This window comes from Chelmon rostratus, chromosome 22 (assembly GCF_017976325.1).
Source record: "Chelmon rostratus isolate fCheRos1 chromosome 22, fCheRos1.pri, whole genome shotgun sequence".
Lineage (NCBI taxonomy): Eukaryota > Metazoa > Chordata > Actinopteri > Chaetodontiformes > Chaetodontidae > Chelmon > Chelmon rostratus.
In genome coordinates this window covers 5,067,007-5,087,539 of record NC_055679.1, presented here as the reverse complement: position 1 = coordinate 5,087,539, position 20,533 = coordinate 5,067,007, and the positions used below count along the sequence as shown (strand labels likewise).

Sequence of the window (20,533 nt, the reverse complement as noted above, 5' to 3'; positions counted from 1 at the left end):
TTCTGTCTGGTAGTTAAACTTCTGATATGAAAAATATTTGCATATTTATAAATTCTGGATTTTTTTTTATGAGGGAGAAGGAGTCGATGGCACTTTAATAATTCTTAACCAGGCAATGAAAGTTTATAGAGGAAAAACCACATCAGACACCAATTGTTATCCCAAGCAGAGTATTTTTTTTTTTACATGTCTGGAGGGGGTCTTTAATTTTCCACATGACAGCACTGACGTAACTTTCCACAAGCGCTATTCTGGGGGAGTGAGCTACGCAGAAGCCTGGCTCGGATGCCAAAGTTTGGCTGTGCGCGCAACAGCTGGAGCGTCATTATTGGCTATCAATCAGCCATCCCCCCATCAAGGATAGTGTATTATAATGAGTTTGGAACATAAAACCTCCAGGAGGCTCGATAGTAAATCGTGACGTTCCAGAGCCGCCCAATAATCCCCCTGCCGCAGTCAATAAGGCCTGTCTGCATCATTTCAAAATGTTTCCCCTGGAGCGGGCCAATGAAATGCACCACAATGCACCAAGTTCCCTCTTCTGTAGTCAGCTTCACACCCCCCGGGCGGTTTCTACGCAGCACAGAAAGTTTCCTCTAGTCTCTGCCTTTCGGGGCTCATGAGAATGCTGTTATCACTATCCTGCTGTTTCACTTAAACCAAAAGGATCGTTTGAATTCAGCCCCAACGGCTTCCTCGCCTCACCTGCAGTGAAGCACCGCAGCAGTCAGCCGCGTAAACGAACCGGGATTACCGCCCAGCTCGAGCTTTAGGGAGCACGTGTCTGACACATGTCGTCCTTAGAAACTGATTATTTCTGTTCAAATGTGGCGAAACGAGCAGCCACACCACATCAGCGCAGAGGGGTCTGAATGAATGATCGAATTAAACTACGGCAGCCTCACGCGCAACCGTACACCCCCCGCCTGCCGTAAAGAGCTGCCTGTTGATGGCTGCCCCACGCGGCCTGCTGACACACACAAACACACACACGCCTGCTGCGGAAATAGAAAGGGACAATAGGCGGGTTACTCTACGGTGGTCCTGTCTAATGTGTCCTTTTTGTTGGGTGAGGATACAGGAGGGACAGGCAGGACAGGCCACACAAAGGAGGGTCCTGCTGGGCTTCCTATACGTTACCGTGGCACTCACCTGCACAGGTGGAGGAGGGGGATCTGCGGAGAGCCATTTCGCCTCAACTCTGAGTGACTCCAGCCGAGAGGCAGGCCTTGTTCCCTTTCAGCTCGCAGTCAGTCAGTCAGTCAGCCGCGGCGGTCTGCTGTCAGCAGCAGGTGAGACGAACAACAGCGACGCTCCGACTCAGTAGTGCAATCCTCGGCTCAGTGGAAGCTTAGCTCCGCTGAGATAATACTCTCCTCCAAATGGCTGGCAGGTTAGCAGAAACTCCACAACTCAGCTCATTGTGTACACTCTCCTAATACACTGCACACCAGGGCTTGTGGGTAACAGACCGGCTGGCTGATTGGGTGTTCTGCAAAAGGAATTACAGGCACACACTGACAAGCAGAGATTATTGGGCCCTCTAATGTGCATTAATTACCGTGCCTTCTGTTAGGGTTTAGCTGCGAACCTGTGGGGTCTTAAGGGTCCACTATATAGAGCCAGGGAAGAGGCATCCTCGCGCAAATTAAAGTTATACAGTGAGGAAATGGAGATGATGACAATTCGCACGAGGCACTCGTGACATCTGGACTTTAGGCCTTCAGTGACAAGATGAAGTGCAGCACATTCAACAGCCTCATCAACACTCTATCAAAGTCAGGCTGTTACCAGCTGCAAATGATAACGGAGAATCAATTCACCTCCAAAAACAGGCAAGAAAAATAATCCTCGAGCAGGTTGGACCACCACAAGTGTCTTTTCACAGGTGTTTCCAAAAGAGCTGCAGCTCACACAGAATGCTGCTCCTGTCAGAGGCCAAGGGAGGGGGCTCAAACCAAAACAACACTCATCATGTTAGTAATGATGATTCAGCACGGTGAGTTGATGTCATGCACTGAACAGGACAGTGTCACTCCCTTGAAATCAAAGGCGCCCTGTGGGCTTCTCGACCAATGGCCACACCAAACAGAAGCACACAGACGATGCAATGCTGCTAAATCCATACTAGCATACTGATCAACAGATGGTGGCAGTAAAGCCCAGAGAAATATTAGATGAGACCACGCCCACTCCCTTATGACGAAAGCCTTGCTGCGTTCCTATGGCAACTATGATGGCTACAGTAGGTTGGAAAGTAGCCACATGGGCCACTGAATTTAATTAATTTACTGTTAACTGTTAATCAGAGTTTGTGGCAGAAATGCACCTCGGGAGTTGTAGTTATGTTCACAGGCTTGTACCTTCAGCTTTCTAGCAGATATTTCCTAATGCAGCTGTTAATCTTTTGAAATGATGCTTCAACCAGAGGAGTTTCATGCTGATCCAAGGGGTGGAAGTGTTTCAGCTGTAATACTGTGTACAGGAAAAGACTATTTTTCTCATAAACCTTGGAACCTATATGGATGTAAACAACAGAGGATTCAAATAAGGCATTTCAAATGTTTTACAAGGAGGGAAATGCAAGAAACATGTTGTCAGACTCAAGTATCCACACAATGCACTTTAGTGAGAAAGACTGAATGTAAACACTGTGATATTTGTAGCTTCACAGGGTTCCTAATAGAGAAGCTGCTCTGCATACCGTGCTGCACAGACCAGGTCCAGAAAAACTCCCCTCGACACTTATTAAAGTCAAATCAAAGCTAAAACATTCGTCTTTTTCTGCTTTTTGAATGGACAACATGTACTGCACACATAGACGGTGTTTGCTCTTCCCTCACTATAAGCAATGAATGAAATAAATGATCATTTTACGCCATGGTTGTACTTCCTCCCAGTCTAATTGCTTGGCCAACCTCCTCAGTGACTAATTGTTCTACCTGATGGTAACTGATGCTAAATACAGATAGAGTGTGAGAGGCGGCGTCAGGTTGCACGCGCACGGGCACGTGCACGCCAGCGTGCACTCCCCTGCGCCCTCGCGGCCTGTCAGTAAGGGTATCTGATGTGGCACACTGACCAGCGGCGCCCACGCGCACGCACCCAGACACACCTCCGCGTTCAGTCTCCGGTTACAGCGGGCACAGGTATGGTCAGGGTGTTAAATATTAAAGGCTGTAATATTAACGGCGAGGTGTTGTAATCGAGGAAACTGCTAAAAGGTCAAGTTCAAACTACAGCCTGCTCTGGTTGACTATCATGTTATGGAGCTTTCCCAGCTTGCACTTCTCAAATGTTGACTTGTGGGAGTCACCCAAGTTCAATGGTACTCATGTTGGATTTAAGGTTTAATGTCTAAACATTTAACTAGAGGAGCCGTGTTTCATTTTTTGACTGATATGTGTTTCAAATTGATCTCATTCTGCAGCATTCCTGCACAATTTAGCCACGCAAGTGCCAGAAATCCATCCGATTGTGAATCAGGTGTCTGGACCTGCCTCAAACTGCACGACAGCTGATCTGGGAGAGATTTCATCAATTCTAAAATTAATTAGAGGCGACCAATTCGGAATTAGAATTGTGATGAGCCCAGTGCTCCTGTAAGGAATCTTTGGATTGAATGCAAAGCAACTTTTAGATTACATTCAAAGTCAATGCAAAGACACAGTGGGCACCAGCAGATGCAAACTCGCTCTGAGCGTCACATATTCACGTCCCTGTGGTGTAAAGTTTGAAAAACTGTTGGTTCTCATGATTTCAGAAACACCTGGACACTTGTTATGTCAGCCACCCCTCAGATACGCCCCTGGTGCTCGTACATCTTCAACAACACACTGATTGCATTTCACCGCTAACATTAAACCCCCCAAAAAATGAGATGACACGAACGGAGACAGCTTCAACAGCTATGCAGGTCACAGAAACATTCTGCAAATTCAAAGGAAAAGCATTAAATCTGTATTTATATTCTTCAAGCCACTTAAAGGCAGCTGCCAGAAATAGATTGAAGTGCATCACGCCCACACACCATAATCACATACATGCACATACAGTAGATCAGCATTTAGATTTACATACAAGTGCATACACAAAATGTGCACATGTGCAAGCACACATCTCACACTTGCAAGTATTTCAGTACTTGTGAGGACCCTCATTGGCTTTCCTACTCTTAGCCTTCAGCTCTACACATCACCTGAACCTCAGCCCTCCTGACCCTAAAATAACCCCTTAGAGAGGTGAGGACAGGCTAAGTGCCCTCACCTGAAGATCTAAAAGTCAGATTGCTCCTCATTTAGACAGAAGGACAGGAGCCCATGAACACACACACACACACACACAGTGATTTCCCCAGTCGGCTGATCTGGTTCATGTCTTCCTGGAGAGGAACCAGAGATAATAGAGAAAGAGAGTGAATCGATTCTCGATGCTCCAGTTTCTTCCAGTTTCCTCCCACACCAACCTCACACACCTGTAAGAGCCGTGGACGTTATTCCATAAAAGCTGCAGTGCACCTGAAAAAAAAAAAAAGCTGAAGTATGTCGTGCAAAAATATTTTTCTATCAAGGATCGTGGAGTGATCATGGCAGCACTGTGGTGCATGTTACAAACAAAACTAGAAACACCACCTCTATGCTTGTGCCAACCTTTTAAGATGCATCCATATGACTCACGTGATATACGTGGTGGAGACTTTGCAGGAATTCAATAAGGTATAAAGTGTCTTTTTTGTTATGGCTTTATTGACAGGTATGATTCCAGTGAATCATGTCCAGTGAGAAACACGCTGTCTTCACTTGGAGGCTGTTTCTCCAGAGGAGCACAGAGGACTGATAGAGAGCTTCATCACATGATGCAACAAGAATCACCTGAAGATCAATATCAGCAGAACCAATGAGCTAATACTGGACTGCAATGCTTCAAATATGGATATTGCTGCAAAGAGGCTACACATTTTAAAACGTGGCTGCTTCCCACACATCTTCAACCCGGAGATTAGTGTCACAATTCAGCATCTGACCAAATGTGAAATATGGTCCCAATCTGCCTTCTGTTCCTGAGTGATGGTGCTGAATAATGAGCAGAAAAGTGTTTCTGCAGAACATTATGACATCGCAGTGAAGCTGACCTTTGACCTTTTGGATATGAAATGTCATTTTTTTTATTCCTATGAGACATTTGTGTGAGGTTTTGTCTTAATAAGTGCATGAAATCTTGAGTTATGGCCAAAAAATGTGTTTTGTGTGGTCACAGTGACCTTTGACCACCAAAATCTAATCAGTCCATCCTCCAGCCGCAGCACTGAACACAGAAAACACTGATCCACAGCACTACAAGCTATCAAGAACAGAGTAGCTTTAGGCTAACTGGACGTGATGCTCCCATCTGATTATCGTTCACTGCACGATGTAGGCAACGATGCAGGCAAGAATTTTTCATCCTCACAAATACAAAAAACACTGCCCACGGCTGAAGAGCAAGTCCAGTCAAAATCTCTCAGTGGACTACATCTTATTCAGTGTGTAATGTTATTTTTTTGATATGATTTCTTTTATAACTGATACAGCTTGTGCAACTCATGGTTCACTGGAAGCGAATTCGAATCCAGCCATGTAATTTAATCAGTGGACTCGTGCCGGTTGGAAAATGAGGCTGCCTGTCTTCATGTTTCAGATAATCTGAGGAAACATGATTTTTCTGTGTTCATTTGGCACTCAGAGGCTCGATGCATAAAAAGATCAACAAATGTGTCTTTAACTATCAGGATGCTAAAGAGAAACGGGGGACAAAGGGAAGAAAGGGTTCTGCAATCCATTCACATTCAACTCATCACTTGCTGGATAAGCCTCCATACCGTTCATAAGCATGCAAGAAAGCTTCCATTTAGCAGAGTAACAGCGTATAGGAAGAGGCCTTAAAGCTGTGGAGAATGAGAAGGCTTATCTTTCTAATCCATTTAGACCCTCAACATCCTGTACATCAACACATATACGACACTTTACAGCCATAAAACAGAGAAAAAGGCTTCTTCATACATTCACACCCACTCGTGCCCACTTTTCTGTTAAAGCAGAGCTGGAAAAGAGGGACACGAGCGGAGGAGCGGGGTGAGGAGATGAATGGGAAACTGAAAGGAAGGAAGAGGGGAAGTGTGAGAGGAAAAGGAGGGAAATTTGGAAAGAAGTAGGCGAGGGAGGGGAGGAAAGGGCGAGAACGCTCGACATGGTGTCAGCCTCGACGCTTGTGGTGTTGCTCCACCTTGTGGGCAAAGTCAGTTATTACGGTTGATATTTAAATGAGTTTTAAACTGGATCTGACTCAGGATCAGATTAATCCAAGACAAGCACGTAAAGATGAAAGACACGAGCGAGGGGAATGTAATTTATTGCAGCTATAAAATGCTAAAGAAAACACAAAAAAGTATTTATAGTGCATCATTTTAATCTGTCTGATATCATTACACAGAAAAGCTAAAACGTTCCAGTTGTTTCATTTCCAGAATCAAAGATTGAAAACATTTACTGTCATAAAAGCTCTATTACAAAAAGGAAGGTTTGGATGTTTCCAGCAGTTTTTAAAAAACACTGATCTTATTGTAGCTCTCTGGGAAGTAACTTGTGCTGATGTAATCAAAAACCCACAGTCTAATTATCCATTATTACTTTTGTCTGTCCAGATTCACTTAAAAAAAACCTGGAAAGAGAGGTGTGAACTGTGAACTTGTTGCTTTCAGTCAAAGTTGGCTTGTGTGGCTGTAATGTGGACAGAAGGCAGCACACAAAACAAATCCCTTCCATGTTCCACCATCACATAAGCCGCGACCGCAGCACTGACCAGCATGTGCTGAGTGTCGCGACACATTTTTTGGAATTTAAATTTCGTGAGCACCAAGTTATTCAAGACACCTGAGAAGTATTCCTGAACAATCAGTGGAGTGGAGGGACAGTTGCAGCGCTGCTTCAGCGAGGCTCCAGTGTGACATGTACCATGGTTTAAAATGCAAACAATGTGGAGGAAATGTGTGAGAAACGTGTTTCCTCTGCAGGAAAGGACTTTGAATGAGGCGGCTAGAAACAGGAAGTAGTCTGACTTTGTAAAAGGATGAAAACGAAGGGTGCGCTTCACCAGAATCTACCATGAAGCGGTGTAGCTACTTAAGCAGATAGAGACCCTTCGCACCTGAAAAATAGACACACGGTTGTCATAGTGATGATTGATTTTGAGTTTGGATGTTTGACTTGGTCCAAGCTGTGAAAACAATCGCTCCAGTGAAACTGATTTTCACTCTCCTCACAACAGAACAGAATTAATTAATGAATTTTTGTGTGAAGTTTGCTCACATGCAGCGTCACAGGTTATAATCCTCAAGGCTTTTATTCTCCATTCTCTCTTTTTCAGTCACTCTTGCAAACTCTTGTGCAGCTTTGCTTGCAAAGTTCCAGCCAGTTTTCCATAGCTGAAATGATGGGACTGTTGTTTACACTCAGTTATTCTACTCTCATTATTCTTCATAAAAATGTCTTTACATTAAAGCCATCCTGTGGTCTAAAATACAAAATCTGTGTCTGAGGGTATACCGGGGCGACTTTATAAAATTATTTTCATGACTTCTCTGTCCTCTGCTTGACGCTCCTGTAAGACTCTTATTTACATCGAGTAAAAAGCAGAAATGCATTAAGGAAAAATCAGTTGAAATCTTAATCGTTCCATTATCTATGCAGAGTGCTAAGTGGACCGTTTCTCCACGCCCTGCTTGATCCCCAGCACCAGATGAACAAACCAGTTGATCTGAACCATCCAGCCTTTTTCCCTGCAGATCTCTATCTGGTCCAGCAGGTGGCGCTGCGCCTCGTCCTCGCTGCGGCCGACGGTCAGGGCCTCGCGGATGTACTCGATATCCTCCTTGCTCGTCAGCTGGGGCATGCCTGTCGATGGCCGAAACATAAGGGTCTCACTCTCCAGACGCAGCTATTAGTTTCTATCTGCTGTTCTGAATGACCTGAGTCAGCAGAAAAATCTAAATCTAACATTAAAACTACATCTTCAACATGATTTCAATCCAAATTCCATTCAAAGAAATAATAACACAGCGGGTTTGTTCAGGAAATAGTCGTACCGGTCATCAGCATCATGGAGAACAGGATGATGAGCAGGTTGGTGTGGTGGCGAAGGGCGAGGTAAGCCTTCACACACACGTCCTGAGACAGAGATAAAGGATGTAGAACACACTCATGCTGCACATACAGACACATAAATGTAGAAGATATGGACGTTTGGCTGATGTAGCACCTCCTCTCATATCATATCTTTCTATTGGATGTTTAAAAAATGGTGGCTGGATGTCTGTGCGTCTGCGAATGCTGACGGCGAATTTAGTGTGTTCACACGGCGACATCTGCACCTGGAATTTCTGGAAGTGGGCGCTGCTTTTCTTTCCTGATGTTCCCATGACGTACAGGAAGTCTGGCGTGAGCACGAAGGGAACCCACTCCTTGCTGATTCCCATGAAGCTCTTGTAATTCCCCAGGATGTGGCCGAAGTCGATGTGGAAGAGGTTCCCTGGAGAAACACAATGCAGAGTTTTCAATTCAATTGTAGATGTAGGTTAAATCGTTACTTATAATCTAATAGGAACATGCATAATTTCATTTAAAAATGCTTCCCCTGCATGACTTTTTCAGCATGTCCTGCAGTGGGATGAAACTACAGACGCCATTACCAGATTCAGTGATCATGATGTTGTCGTTGTGCCGATCCCCAATACCCAGGACGTAGGTGGCCACACAGTAGCCCCCACAGGAGTACAGGAACCTCTCCACAGCCTGCTGGAACTACAAACAGAGAATCAGTTCCTCACACAATACAACGGCCCCCGAGCTGATATTTCATGCCTTCATTAGGTTTCGGTTGGAGGATCAGATTCTCGTTGTGTTGTATCCTTGAGAAAAGATCTGAATGGGATCCTCACTGTGTGGCATTTCATCATGTGCTAGAAAAGGCTAAACAGATTCTCAAAACAGACTGCAGAGGTGCAGGTGTCTCTGCAAAAAGTGTGCGTGTGATGACAGGAAAAACCTCCTTCCTGTCTGTCGCACCACTACTTCCTGTAAAGTCTGATAAAAACAACCGCTGCCGGAGACAAAACAATCGTATCACGTCATTTATGTGCTGACTGTCATGAGACTGAGCTGCGACGTGCACCTTGTCCTCGCTGACACACTTGTCCCGGAGCCACTGATAAAGGATCTCGTCTTTGAAAGCCCCGGTGCTTCCCACAACGCTCTGCTGGATGTTAGCAATGGTGGTGGCGTCCTTCACGATCTCAATCATACCTGCGATACAGCAGTGAGGAGAGAGGGAGGGGGGTGACTGTCACGCAATCGCCGCAACGATCGACTCATGACTCATAACTGACCTATTCTGTTCCCAGTTGAGATGCAGCCGTACGGTAACAGGCAGAGATCCAGTGTTTCGGTCTCCCAGATCGACTCCATGATCAGCAGGATCTGCAGGGACGCCACGGGGAAATGAGCGCAACCCACCTTTCTTCAGTCATTTGCTAACTATGTCTGTGCTAGGCGCGCTCACCTGCAGGATGAGCATATCCTGCCGGAGGTCGTCGCCGTCTTTGAAGATGATGCCGATGGGGTCCTTGGACAGAGTGGTGGGGTCGGCCCGTTTGAACTGCAGCCACAGGGGCTTCTTCTTCGATGCCATCACTTTACACTGCTCGATCTGAATGCACGGACACAGCAGGTATCTTCACACGCTCAAACCCGCTTTTCCTTTTTGTTTATTTCATCATTAGTTCATTTTATATTGCAAAACTGCTTTTTTTATATCAATTTATATTGGTTTTCTCCGCTGTCTGTGCACATGTGTGTGTGTGTGTGTGTCCCTCACCAGCAGGGCTCCAGCTCTGAGTCCAGGATCGTAGGGGACTCTGAAACTCTCCGGCAGACCTGACGACTGCAGAGTCTCCAGCTTCTGACGCAACTGAAACACCACTGACGAGCACACGGCACACACACCTCAGCTGTAGTTTCATGACTTCATGTTATGTCTTATCATTACACCATGATAAATAGACGAGTTAGACACACTGCTGCCACTGAACGTCACTCTTTACTCTTTTCGGATTTCTTTTGCTACATTTAAGGTGGCAGCTCATGCGCATTATAGAGCTCAGTGTCTGAGAGGGAGCAAAGTGGTCGTGAAATGTGGCAGCTGCAGCACTGAAATCAGCACATGTAACAGATGTTGGAGTGAATGTTTGTTAGGCTTTTGGATATCTTGAAATGTTCAGTCTCAATTAAGAGAGCTGAATCTGAAGGTAAAGACTCAAAGCTAATTATCACATACATTTTCATTGGCTGCTTTTGAAGTTGTGCGTCAAAGACGTAGCTTAAAGATATGCTGTGCTCATTAAAAGCAGAACATAGAAATCATTCAATTCAGCCACCGAATGTTGCAGGTTCGTCTCAGAGCTGCGCGGCGCCGCAGGACGGCCTGAAAGTTGGATTTCTCCAGTCTCACCCTGTGCAGTAACGTCGTACTTGTCGGCGGACATGGCCTTGGTCTCGCGGGTGACTTTCTGCAGAGCCTCCGTCATCTCCACCTGGACAGCATCAGTTCATCGGGTCAGTTACTGAAAGGGCAGGTTAGCAGGGAGACTGCAAGTCTGACCTAAAGGTCGCTCAATGTCACACGGCTACCTCCCCACGAGGGTCTGCCGGTTAACGTTTCCTGTACAGATTGTAAAGCCCCTTGATGCAAATTTGTGACGCTGGGTTAACTGACGAGATGTGACTGGCCATCACTCAACCAATTAGGAATCATCAATTTATAGTGAGAAGACAAGGCAGACTGTGTGCAACACTGGTTCCCAACATGGGGGGTCCCCACCTCCACTAGGGGTCGCCAAAGCTTAATGGGATGTTGCACGGCCTTCTTGATTTTTTCTTAAAAAATATGTAGTCCATTTATTACTGTGAAAAAAAGGTATATTGTACAAAGGAAAACTCAAAGATTGAAAAAGGGGTTGCTTATGGAAAAGGGATGCTAACCACTGGTGCACAAGACGTGCAGCCTTATTGCTCACCTGCTTCCTGAAGTCCTGCAGCACGTCTTCACCGCAGCCTCTCAGGTAGGCCTCCAGCAGGACAGCATACCTCTGCTGGTAATGCATGGACTGAGCGATCTCGCTGCGCAGGAACCAGAAGAGAAAATGGCCGATGCGCTTACTCTGCGGAGAAAACGCAACGAGGCCGAGTGTGAACGTTAGTCGCAATAGCAGCCAGGTATCTCCCTGCAGGCAGCGTCAGCTGGGAGCCGGAGACAGTCGTACTGTCTGATTCAGTCCACACTGTGAGTCAGTGTGAGAAACAGATGCTGGTCTCGCTTACCCTCAGAGCCCTCTTCAGCAGGAACCGGACCAGGGCGCTGTCATGGTAAGGCTCAAACTTGACCGCCTGCGGGAGACACACACACACACACACACACACACACACACAACACACCAGGCAATTTAACTGATTTCTTATAAAAGCATCTAATCAGACAGGATTTTTGGGTTTCAGTAGACAGGCACACACATGAAAACACTTTTTTATACATATATTATTGACAGGAGAAACATATCTTCCTGGATATACTCCAGACCACATGGTGGAATTCTGGGAAATAAGACGGTTTTCTTTCAAAACTTGACATGTTGGATATGAAGGTTTGAAATCTGATTTAAAGCTCACCCTGAGGAGTCTCTGACCGAGCAGCGGTGCTGAACAAAGCCACATTCAAGACATTGTAAAAACAGCCTTTGTAAATGTTTCATGAGGTGGGAAGTGTCATCAAAGTGTGTGAAGTGCCTCAGGGACACACACAAAACAACCCTCACACGGTACCTTGAACAGGCTGCATTCAGAGGTTACAGTGTGATGAGGCAGAAACTGGACTGTGGCAGGAGAGGAAGTGCAGCGTAAACACAAGAGCCCGCTGTGTGACCCGAAGGAAGCAGAGAGCGGCTCAGCAGGTCGGAGGTGTGAACAGACGCGAGCTTTGTTTCAGATGAGTCGCAGCTCGCTCGGGAAGGAGAGGAGAGTAGCTGGTAGTCGGGGGAGGAATCATAAAGCGTGCTTGAGGTGGAACAGCTCGGAGCTGGCTGGAGGTAGCCTGAGCATTCCTCATTGCTGCACTGCATTGTGTGGAGATACATGATTTTTGTATGGACTTAGTCAAAAGCGCCTTAAATAAAGATACAGAAAACAAACAAGAGAGAGTGCAGAGATAAACGAACGAATAAATGTAAGCATGAGAATAAAACTAAAATGAAGTGATGATGGTACACAGCAGCAGCAGTGATGGCAGCAAACGATGTCAAACAGTAACTCAAGCTAATCATTTGCTCCTCATGTGTCACCCTCCCTCCCCGCCCGAACTGAGCACCGACCTGCCGTGTTGTCAGACGGAGGTGAGTGCTGCTACTATACGACGCCTACAACGTGGGTGCAAACAGAAATAACATTTCCCAGACCATGTGTAATAACGGTATGTGAGAAATAACAGCAAAATACAAACTAATGTGACCCAAGTGTCTGTTCATTTGAAAACAACTCTCAGGCGTCACTAGCATGCGGCATTTTGCCGCATTTTTGGCAGCTGCGGTGCATCCTGTTCAACCACCACTTCCCTCTCAGATTAAGTTATTTCAATATGTTTTCTCAGTATTGGAAACACTGAAGTCCAGGCAGCAGTATTTCTCTGTTTGCAGTGTACAGCACTCCATACGCACATACCTTAGAGCACATTTTGGATTGTAACCCTCCACGTATCAGTAAAGTTCACGGTATCTGTGAAGGCGAGAGTCATTTTCCTATCAGACCAAAGGGCCCTTTGTTGGCCTCGGCCGTTAATTCGTGCTGCTCATGCAAAGTTGACCGGGGAGTCGCCATGGAAACACATCAGAAGACAAACATGCAGCGTGTGTGTGTGCTGAGCTGCCGCTTTGCGCGAGCTTGTGAGATCAGGTGGAACGGGAGAGTGACTGAAAGAAGTGTTGTGCTGTGTTTTGCATCATCAGTACGTGATGTTCAAATAAGAGGTGACACTGTGGTTTGATTACTGTGAACAGAGATAACTAGAGGTGAACACAAACATCACTTGGCAGAGGTAGTATGATTTAGGCAGTAATAATAATACAATACAAACAATTTGTAAGTGGTGGAAGGAGTATTGAGCTGTTTTACTTACTGTTTCAATGCTTTTACTCCAGTAGAAGAAGTACCAGCTAGGGTATTAGCAGCAAAATGTAATGAAATGTATGACTGGACATTTCGGGAAACGTGCTCGTTTGTGTTCTTGCTGAGAGTCAGATGAGAAGATTGACACTTCCCTTCTGTCTGTACGCTAAATATGAAGCCACCTCAAGCTGACAGTTAGCTTAGCTTAGCACAAATACTGGAAACGGGTGGACACAGCTAGCCTTTGCTGTAGCCAAAGGTAAAAAAACATCCAGCTCTTCTATGTTTAACTAATTAACATGTTGCATGCCATTTGTTAATGTAATCTGTCCAAAAATCAAATCAAAGCCTTTGTGCTAAGCTAAGCTAACAGGCTGGAGTACAAACACACGAGTGGTATCAATGCTTTCTTCTAACTCTCTGTAGGACAGCAAATGTGTCTGAATTTTCCAGTAAAGTAGTACCAAAGTTAAGTACCAAAACATGCTTTTTATACACAATGACTCCTTTTACAGTGTTGTATTAATGACTTATTATTGATCCATTGACACGTAAGCAGCATTTTAAGGCTGCAGATGGTTGAGGTGAAGCCAATTTCAGAAAACAATTTTTTGTCAAACTAATCACTATATAAACTGTTGGCTCATTCTGTCTGAAACAATGCATCACATTTCAAAAAATTAATAATAATAATAAACTTGTACAGCAAAAGCTGATTTCTTGCAAGTAAAATCTTAATTTGCACAGTAACGACAGCTGTCAATGCAAACAAAGTATTTTTTTTCATCTGAAATGTGGTGAAGAAGTATGAAACAGCAGAAAATGGAAATAGCAGTTCCTCAGAGTCGCTCTCCAGCACTGCAACTGATGCTGTCAGCTGTGTCACCTTAAACAGCCAAGCAAAAAAAAAAAAAAAAAAGTCAGAGAAAAGACACACCTGTACAAGCTGCAGAAGGTACCTGAGCACATCATCCTCCTCCAGAGTCTCCAGCTTCCTCACGGCCATTGAGCGAACCTGAGCGTCTGAGTAGTGACAGTCCAGCAGCTGCATGGCCAGGCCGACATCCAGACCGCTGAACGGGAACATGACAGGGGTGACAGGTGATGTGACACTGAACCTGCTGAGGACAGATCCACGTAGTAGCAGTGTGACAGCCCTTTTTACCTGCTGTCCCACGCGCTGCTGCGCTCCAGCAGGCGGTGTGTTGCCAAAACATCTTCCTGTTTGCCCCACCTGACTGAACCCAGGAGCTTTGGGTAGGCCCTGACGACAGGAAGGCATGACGAGATCGGTGTTAAATATGCAACAATAACGGCAAAAAAAGAAAATCCTGAAGCCCATTTTCTTTGGAATAATATAAAATAAGCACCTGGGGTCGCGCATACACTCGTGCCTGAAGTGCCACAGCAGCTCTTTGTCCTCAGGACTGAGTGGATGCAGGGGGTCGGTGGCCACGATAGCCGCAAACTGTTTCTTCAGGTGGTTGGGCATCTCCCTCTGACCCCGCTCGCCGCCCTCAGCCTCCTCGCTCCCGGCCCCGGCGTCCCGGCCCACGTCGCGGCTCTTGGGCAGCACCACGGGGTAGCAGTACTTGTCCAGCAAGATGGCGATGGCCATGGTGGACGCCTTGTCCGGGTTGGTGGCCGAGGTGAGCTTGTCCGCGTTGATGCTGCTGCTGCTCTCCTCGCTCTTCTCCGGCATCTTCCACATGTGGAGGATGAACTCGCCCTGGCGGAGCAGAGAGCGGTGGTCGATCAGCAGCAGGTTGACGTAGTACAGGAGGCGACTCTTGGTCTTTCCTGAAAGGTGGACAGACAGAGAGAATGACGCCTCGCTCGGACGACTGTCAGCACGATGCGGCGGGCAAATGTTAGCAGACTTCACCATCGTGGCCGCCTGATCCTGCTGTATTATCCTGGTAGGCTGAGCTTCCCTTGGAGTTGGGCGTCTGGGGCTGCTTCCCGCAGATCACCTGAGCGGGAAAAACGGCGTCATCAAACAGAAACTCTTTCCTGCTGAAGATTCACTCATGTGTTTTTAGAATGAAATGTTTACCTGGAGGTTGAGGCGCGCTCCTTTAGGCAGGTCCTTGATCTTAATGTTAAACTCCAGCCAGCAGTTCCACAGCACTTCCTCATTGAAGGTTTTAGAGGTCGTCCTCTCCTGAGAAAGCAAAGGCGGGACGATAGCGATGGATCTCTGGTCTGATTGGCTTAATCTGGTTTAAAGTTGCAATTAAAATTTTCATAAAATCAAACCCTGCCTTTAACAGTATTTGTGGTGGCCATTTTTCAGCAATATCCATTTAATATATTGACATACTCTCTTTGTTAGTGGCGGAGTCCGCCATTCTCCTGCAGGATTCGACATCATCTGCACTTCATGCAGTTTGACAGAGAGAGCGTAAATCCAGCATTACTGTTTTTAATTTGATCTCACTGGTATCAGCCGCACTGTTCACGCTCCTGCAGTCGCATCTGAGGCCACATTAAAGCGTCCAGCTGGTGTAACACTGGGAGGCTTTTGTGCTGACTGAGGTTAGCGCCGACCGTGACCATTCATCAAAAACGTGTCCAGAAAATGAGACACGGTCGATTTCAGCATTAGTTTTGATGGCAATCGGTTTGAAATGCTGCGGGGAGTGATGGGACAGGAAGGAGCAGCCACAGTGAGTTCTGTTGTGCTCTTCTGAAGCAAGAGACGTCTTAAACGTCACAGCTAACGATTTTAGCCGCCCTGAAATCGATGTAGATCACAGCTGTCAGTCACAGCCGTCATCAGATCTTTCCCTCTTCTGTGCTGGATTACCTGAGCTAAAAGCTGCTGGCCGTGGAAGATACTGGCCTCTATGAAGACGACGAACTCTGGGATTTTGGGGAGGGAGGGGATGTCAATACCCAGCACCTTCACTCTGAACTTCCTGTTACAGTCCCACATGGAGATGGTGAACACTCGTTCGTGGTCCTTCTCATCGATGGTGAGCTGCTCGTGGGTGCCTGGCAGAGGGAAGAATTACAACCACTGTGTTCACATGTTCCAGGCTGAAACACAACACACACACACACACACAGTACACTTAATTCACCTGCGACTCCGGTGCAGTCGTCCACTTGTGCCCAGTCCTCCTTCTGGACCAGATCCAGGCTGGGATCAGGCGGCGTCTCCAGAACCAGGTGGATTTCCTCGCCGTTCTTCAGACACTGACGGATCCAGTTGAAGTTCTGCAGCGGTTTCTCTCCGTACAGGTACTCCTCCCTGTGTGAACAGACCCCGAGACGCTTACTTTTAACTGGAAAACACAACATGTGATAAAGTTCACCGCTCTGGCTCCATCTTTGTGTAGCTCAGGTGTGTTTCAGCATCTGACACACTGTACCTCCCACACACACGCAGCACAAAGTCAGCCTCACACATGTTGTCAGGAATGCCCAGCAAACCTCTCTTATTGGCCGTCTTGGTGAAGAAACTCGCCAGCACCTGAAGAAAAAGGAGCACCGTCAGAGCTGCTTACAGAGACAGAAGGGAAAGCCGTTGACGTAGTGAGAGGTGGTCTACCTGTGCTGGCGGGTCATCGATGGAGACCTTGATGGTCTGGCTGGCCGTGCTGATGTGGATCACCACCAGGATCTGATTGTTACTGACCTGAGAGGAGGAAGGAAGGAATGACAAGACAGTAAAGAAACACACCAGTCAGCGAATAAGTCATAAATGAACCTCACTGCTATAACTATGGTTTATGAGGCAGTAGCTAGAAAGTCATATCATATCAATCATATCAGAACATTTACAGGATCTGATCTGAAATGCCACAGTAGATGACATCAAACAGGCTGAACAGCCGGATGAGAACCGAATCTTCTTCAAGGAGGAAGCGAATAAACTTTCCCACCAGATTATTGACAACTTCCTCATGAGACCTGCGTACTTCAGCTCCATGTTTCAGGAAATGTAATGATCTAAATCAGCCTGCAGGTCTTGTACGGCAAGCAGATTTGGATTAAATGCGTTACTTTCAGACAATATTGCAGATTCATGGTAACATCAATGGTTGCTTTGGAACCACGGCAGTAAACCCAGGAGGTAATTCATGAAGCGATCATTCAATAATAAAATCAACCAACCACACTCGCCTTGCTGAGCAGGTGCTCAGGCAGCGGCTTGCGGGTCACCCAGGGGTCCATGGAGTAGAGCTTTGGGTCGCGGTCAGACAGCTCGATGCGTCGCGGCGTCAGCAGCTTCCTGCGGGTGAACTCCAGCTCGTCGTCGTGCACGTTGCTGACATCGGTCACGTCGTAGCCAATCAGGTAGTTGAGGTAGCGCTGGTACTGCAGGGACTCGTCCGACGGCTGCGGACGGGGGACGAGCTGGATCCGCCCCACATCTTTCTTCAGGGCTTTTAAAGGACGACAGACATGTCAGACAGCATCATCACCACAGTAACGGAGTCTCTCAGCTCGTTGCTGGTCGGTACCTCTCCAGTATCGAATGCAGTCCAGCGTCTGGAAGACCTGGTGCTTGTCGTAGATCTCACACACGTTGCCTTTCTTCTGGTAGAGCAGGATGCAGTGGTCGGGAGAAAACCGCTGGTAGAAGTCGGGACAGAGGTTTAACGTCACCGCCTTCAGCCACACCTGAGCTTTCACCTGAGAGACAAGAGATCAATCAATACGACGCGTGCTGGAAGCCACACCCACAACAAATGATCCCCCAAGTGTTGACGGCCAATCAGAGCGTCGGGTGACCTGTTCCACCGTCCAGTTTCCAGCCACCTCCAGCAGCAGGGTGTCAGGGCTGCTCCCGCCCCGCGCCGCGGTGGGCAGGACGAACTCCACGGCGATCTGATCCATGGTGGTGCAGGAGGACGAGGTGATGGCCTTCTTTCTCCTCCTCCTCCGGGTCTCTTCTCTCAGTACTTTGGGCTCTTCGTCGCTCACCTGGATCTGCTTCCCGTCCATCGCCTAGCTTGAAGGGGACGCGAGACGCACAGAGGGGGTGGATAGATAGATGACAGATAGATGGATAGATATTTGTGATACCAGATACTGCAATTTTTTCACTGTTGATTAATCAGGCAATAATTTTCTCAATTAACCAATTTTTCAATTGTTTTGTCAGAAAATTATTTTGAAAAATGCCGTCATGATTTCACAATCCAACCAACAGTCCCAAATGCAAAAATATTCAGTTTAATATAAGATGAAGCAAAGAAAAGCAGCAAATCCTCACATCCTGACATGCTGCAACCACAGAATGAGGACATTTTTTGCTTCAAAATGACTCAAACGGTGAATCGGTGTGAAAATAGTTGCCCGTTCATTTTATGGCAGTAGTTTTTGTGGGTTAATCGACTGATCGCTCCAGATCTAAACTGCAGTGACTCAGTGAATTAACTGTACATATGTTATGGTATATCAGTAAGCATTAATAAACAACTATACCACTTTCCTGAGAGTTAAAAGTGGGATTTTATTACAATAACATTTTTTTGTTTAAACATGTATAATTTATAGCCATTGATGACTACATTTCTGCTTCAATGTGATTAACCAGCAAATTTTTTTGGTGCTGTCAGCCTTCACTCCCAAATCAAAGCACTGAAGTCTCGTTTGTGTCTAAAACAGCTGTGACAATCCAACAGAACTCATTCTACATTAATTCAGTATCGACAAGTCTTTAATTCCTCTCAAATAATGCAAAAAAAAAAAAGTTGATCTTATCTTTAACAACTGTTAAAAACATCCTCATGATCTTAATTGAGTGAAGTGTCCTCAGTCACAGGATTAACCGGCTGGAGTTTCCCTTCTGCTTCTTGCACATCAGCAGAGGAAGTTTTAAAGCAGGAAGCAAAGCTCGAGCCAGCGTGGATGAAAGTATGAGCGTCCAGAGAGAGACAAAGACTCTTTCAACGACTCTGTCATTAACTTTACCATCATCTATGTCTGCGGTCAAAACGGACAGTGACAGAGGAGTTCATCAAACTTCACACGGCAACCGAAGCGTAGCCGCGTTAGCCTGCGCTGCGTGTAACGGTACCGCTGCCATCATTATCGGAAGGAGAAGCGTCAATTTGGTCAAAAAACACAAAGCCTTTAAAGCGACTCACCAATGAACGCAGAAGGCAACGACACCGGGAGCTTCGGCTGAACGCTTCGGCATTTATGCTACATGAAGAGACCACAAACCAGAGTGAAAAAAGAAGAGTTTTTAAGTTTGAGACAAGTCTCCGCTGGGCAACACTGCGCTTCTCCGCCGGGAAGAATGTCAAGCTCACCGGCTAACTTCTTCTAACCAGGACACAACTTCCGGCCTCTCTCTTCAGAATAAATGTACGACAGCTAGAGAAAAATATTCTCAAAAAGGGTAGACATAAAACCCTTCAGCAATATTTTAGTTTTCTTGGAGTTAACCGGTCTTCAGAAATGATGCAGAGGAGGCAAAGGAACTGTTCAAATATATGGAAGAAGTGGATATGGTGTCATTTTCATCACCAAAGAGTAGGGGTGACCAATGAGGTTTGGTCTCATCCAAACATACGTTCACTGTACTCCAGTGGTCACCCTTGTTGAGACATATTAATAAATAATGATAATTCATAATAATTCCAGATTGCTTTGGTTTGAAATTGATTTATTATAATTTATGATGCTTTTATTGTGCTATTTCGAAGTATTGACCGGAAAGGTTGCTATGTAATCATGTCTGACTTGATGTACCTTGCCCTGATGCAGTTCCTCACTCTGACCACTGGAGGGCAGTGAACAATCACGATTCTACATGGGAACTTTTAGCTCCACCAGCATCAATGTAGACATGATAGCGTGATCTCCACACCGGAAAACTGTTATTAAAAAACTCTAAAATAATTCTAAAAAATGAATCAACCATAAGTTTAGCAATACTACTCTTGATTTTTGTAATAACAACACTAATAATGATTTGAAATAAGTTTTTCTCTTTTTTTTTCTTTACTATTTTCACTTCTGCATTTTTACTTCTACTTTTATTTCTTGAGCCCTTGTTATTATAAAGTAACTGCTGTGCTCATTACCTGAGTACAGCATTTGGCTCATCCACCTCTGACTTGGTGGATGTTGCTCTCTCTCATTCATCCTCTCCTTGCAGCAGTGAAACATATATGATTACATCAAAGAATGTACTTAAAGGACAGAAGAGCTACAAACGTGTCTAGCACAGTAGAGGGCCACCGTCTTTGACCAGGTCAACTGGCCGAAAGTACCTGCTGTTCTGGTTGTACAACATTAGAAACCTGAACAACAGCTATTTGTCGACA

General features: G+C 45.9%; 1 protein-coding gene across 3 annotated transcripts; it reads right to left on the bottom strand.

Moving 5' to 3' along the window:
* Positions 1-6,371: 6,371 nt before the first annotated feature.
* Positions 6,372-19,528, bottom strand: pik3cg (phosphatidylinositol-4,5-bisphosphate 3-kinase, catalytic subunit gamma). 3 transcript variants are annotated; one of them, XM_041963718.1, is made up of 24 exons: positions 19,346-19,528; positions 17,985-18,204; positions 17,714-17,885; positions 17,364-17,635; positions 16,798-16,884; positions 16,619-16,719; positions 16,328-16,497; positions 16,051-16,238; positions 15,298-15,405; positions 15,127-15,214; positions 14,612-15,041; positions 14,407-14,505; positions 14,179-14,314; positions 11,409-11,474; positions 11,105-11,248; positions 10,540-10,621; positions 9,907-10,010; positions 9,592-9,738; positions 9,419-9,509; positions 9,205-9,335; positions 8,723-8,834; positions 8,405-8,562; positions 8,120-8,201; positions 6,372-7,928 (listed from the first exon to the last, which is right to left on the bottom strand). In XM_041963718.1, exons 2-24 carry the CDS (start codon positions 18,195-18,197, stop codon positions 7,729-7,731), a joined length of 3,381 nt encoding a protein of 1,126 aa, XP_041819652.1. In that variant the 5' UTR covers positions 18,198-18,204; positions 19,346-19,528; the 3' UTR covers positions 6,372-7,728. The 3 variants fall into 3 exon arrangements, with proteins under 3 accessions (XP_041819652.1, XP_041819654.1, XP_041819653.1); XM_041963720.1 differs by having other exon boundaries at positions 17,373-17,635; XM_041963719.1 differs by having other exon boundaries at positions 17,985-18,200.
* Positions 19,529-20,533: the final 1,005 nt, after the last annotated feature.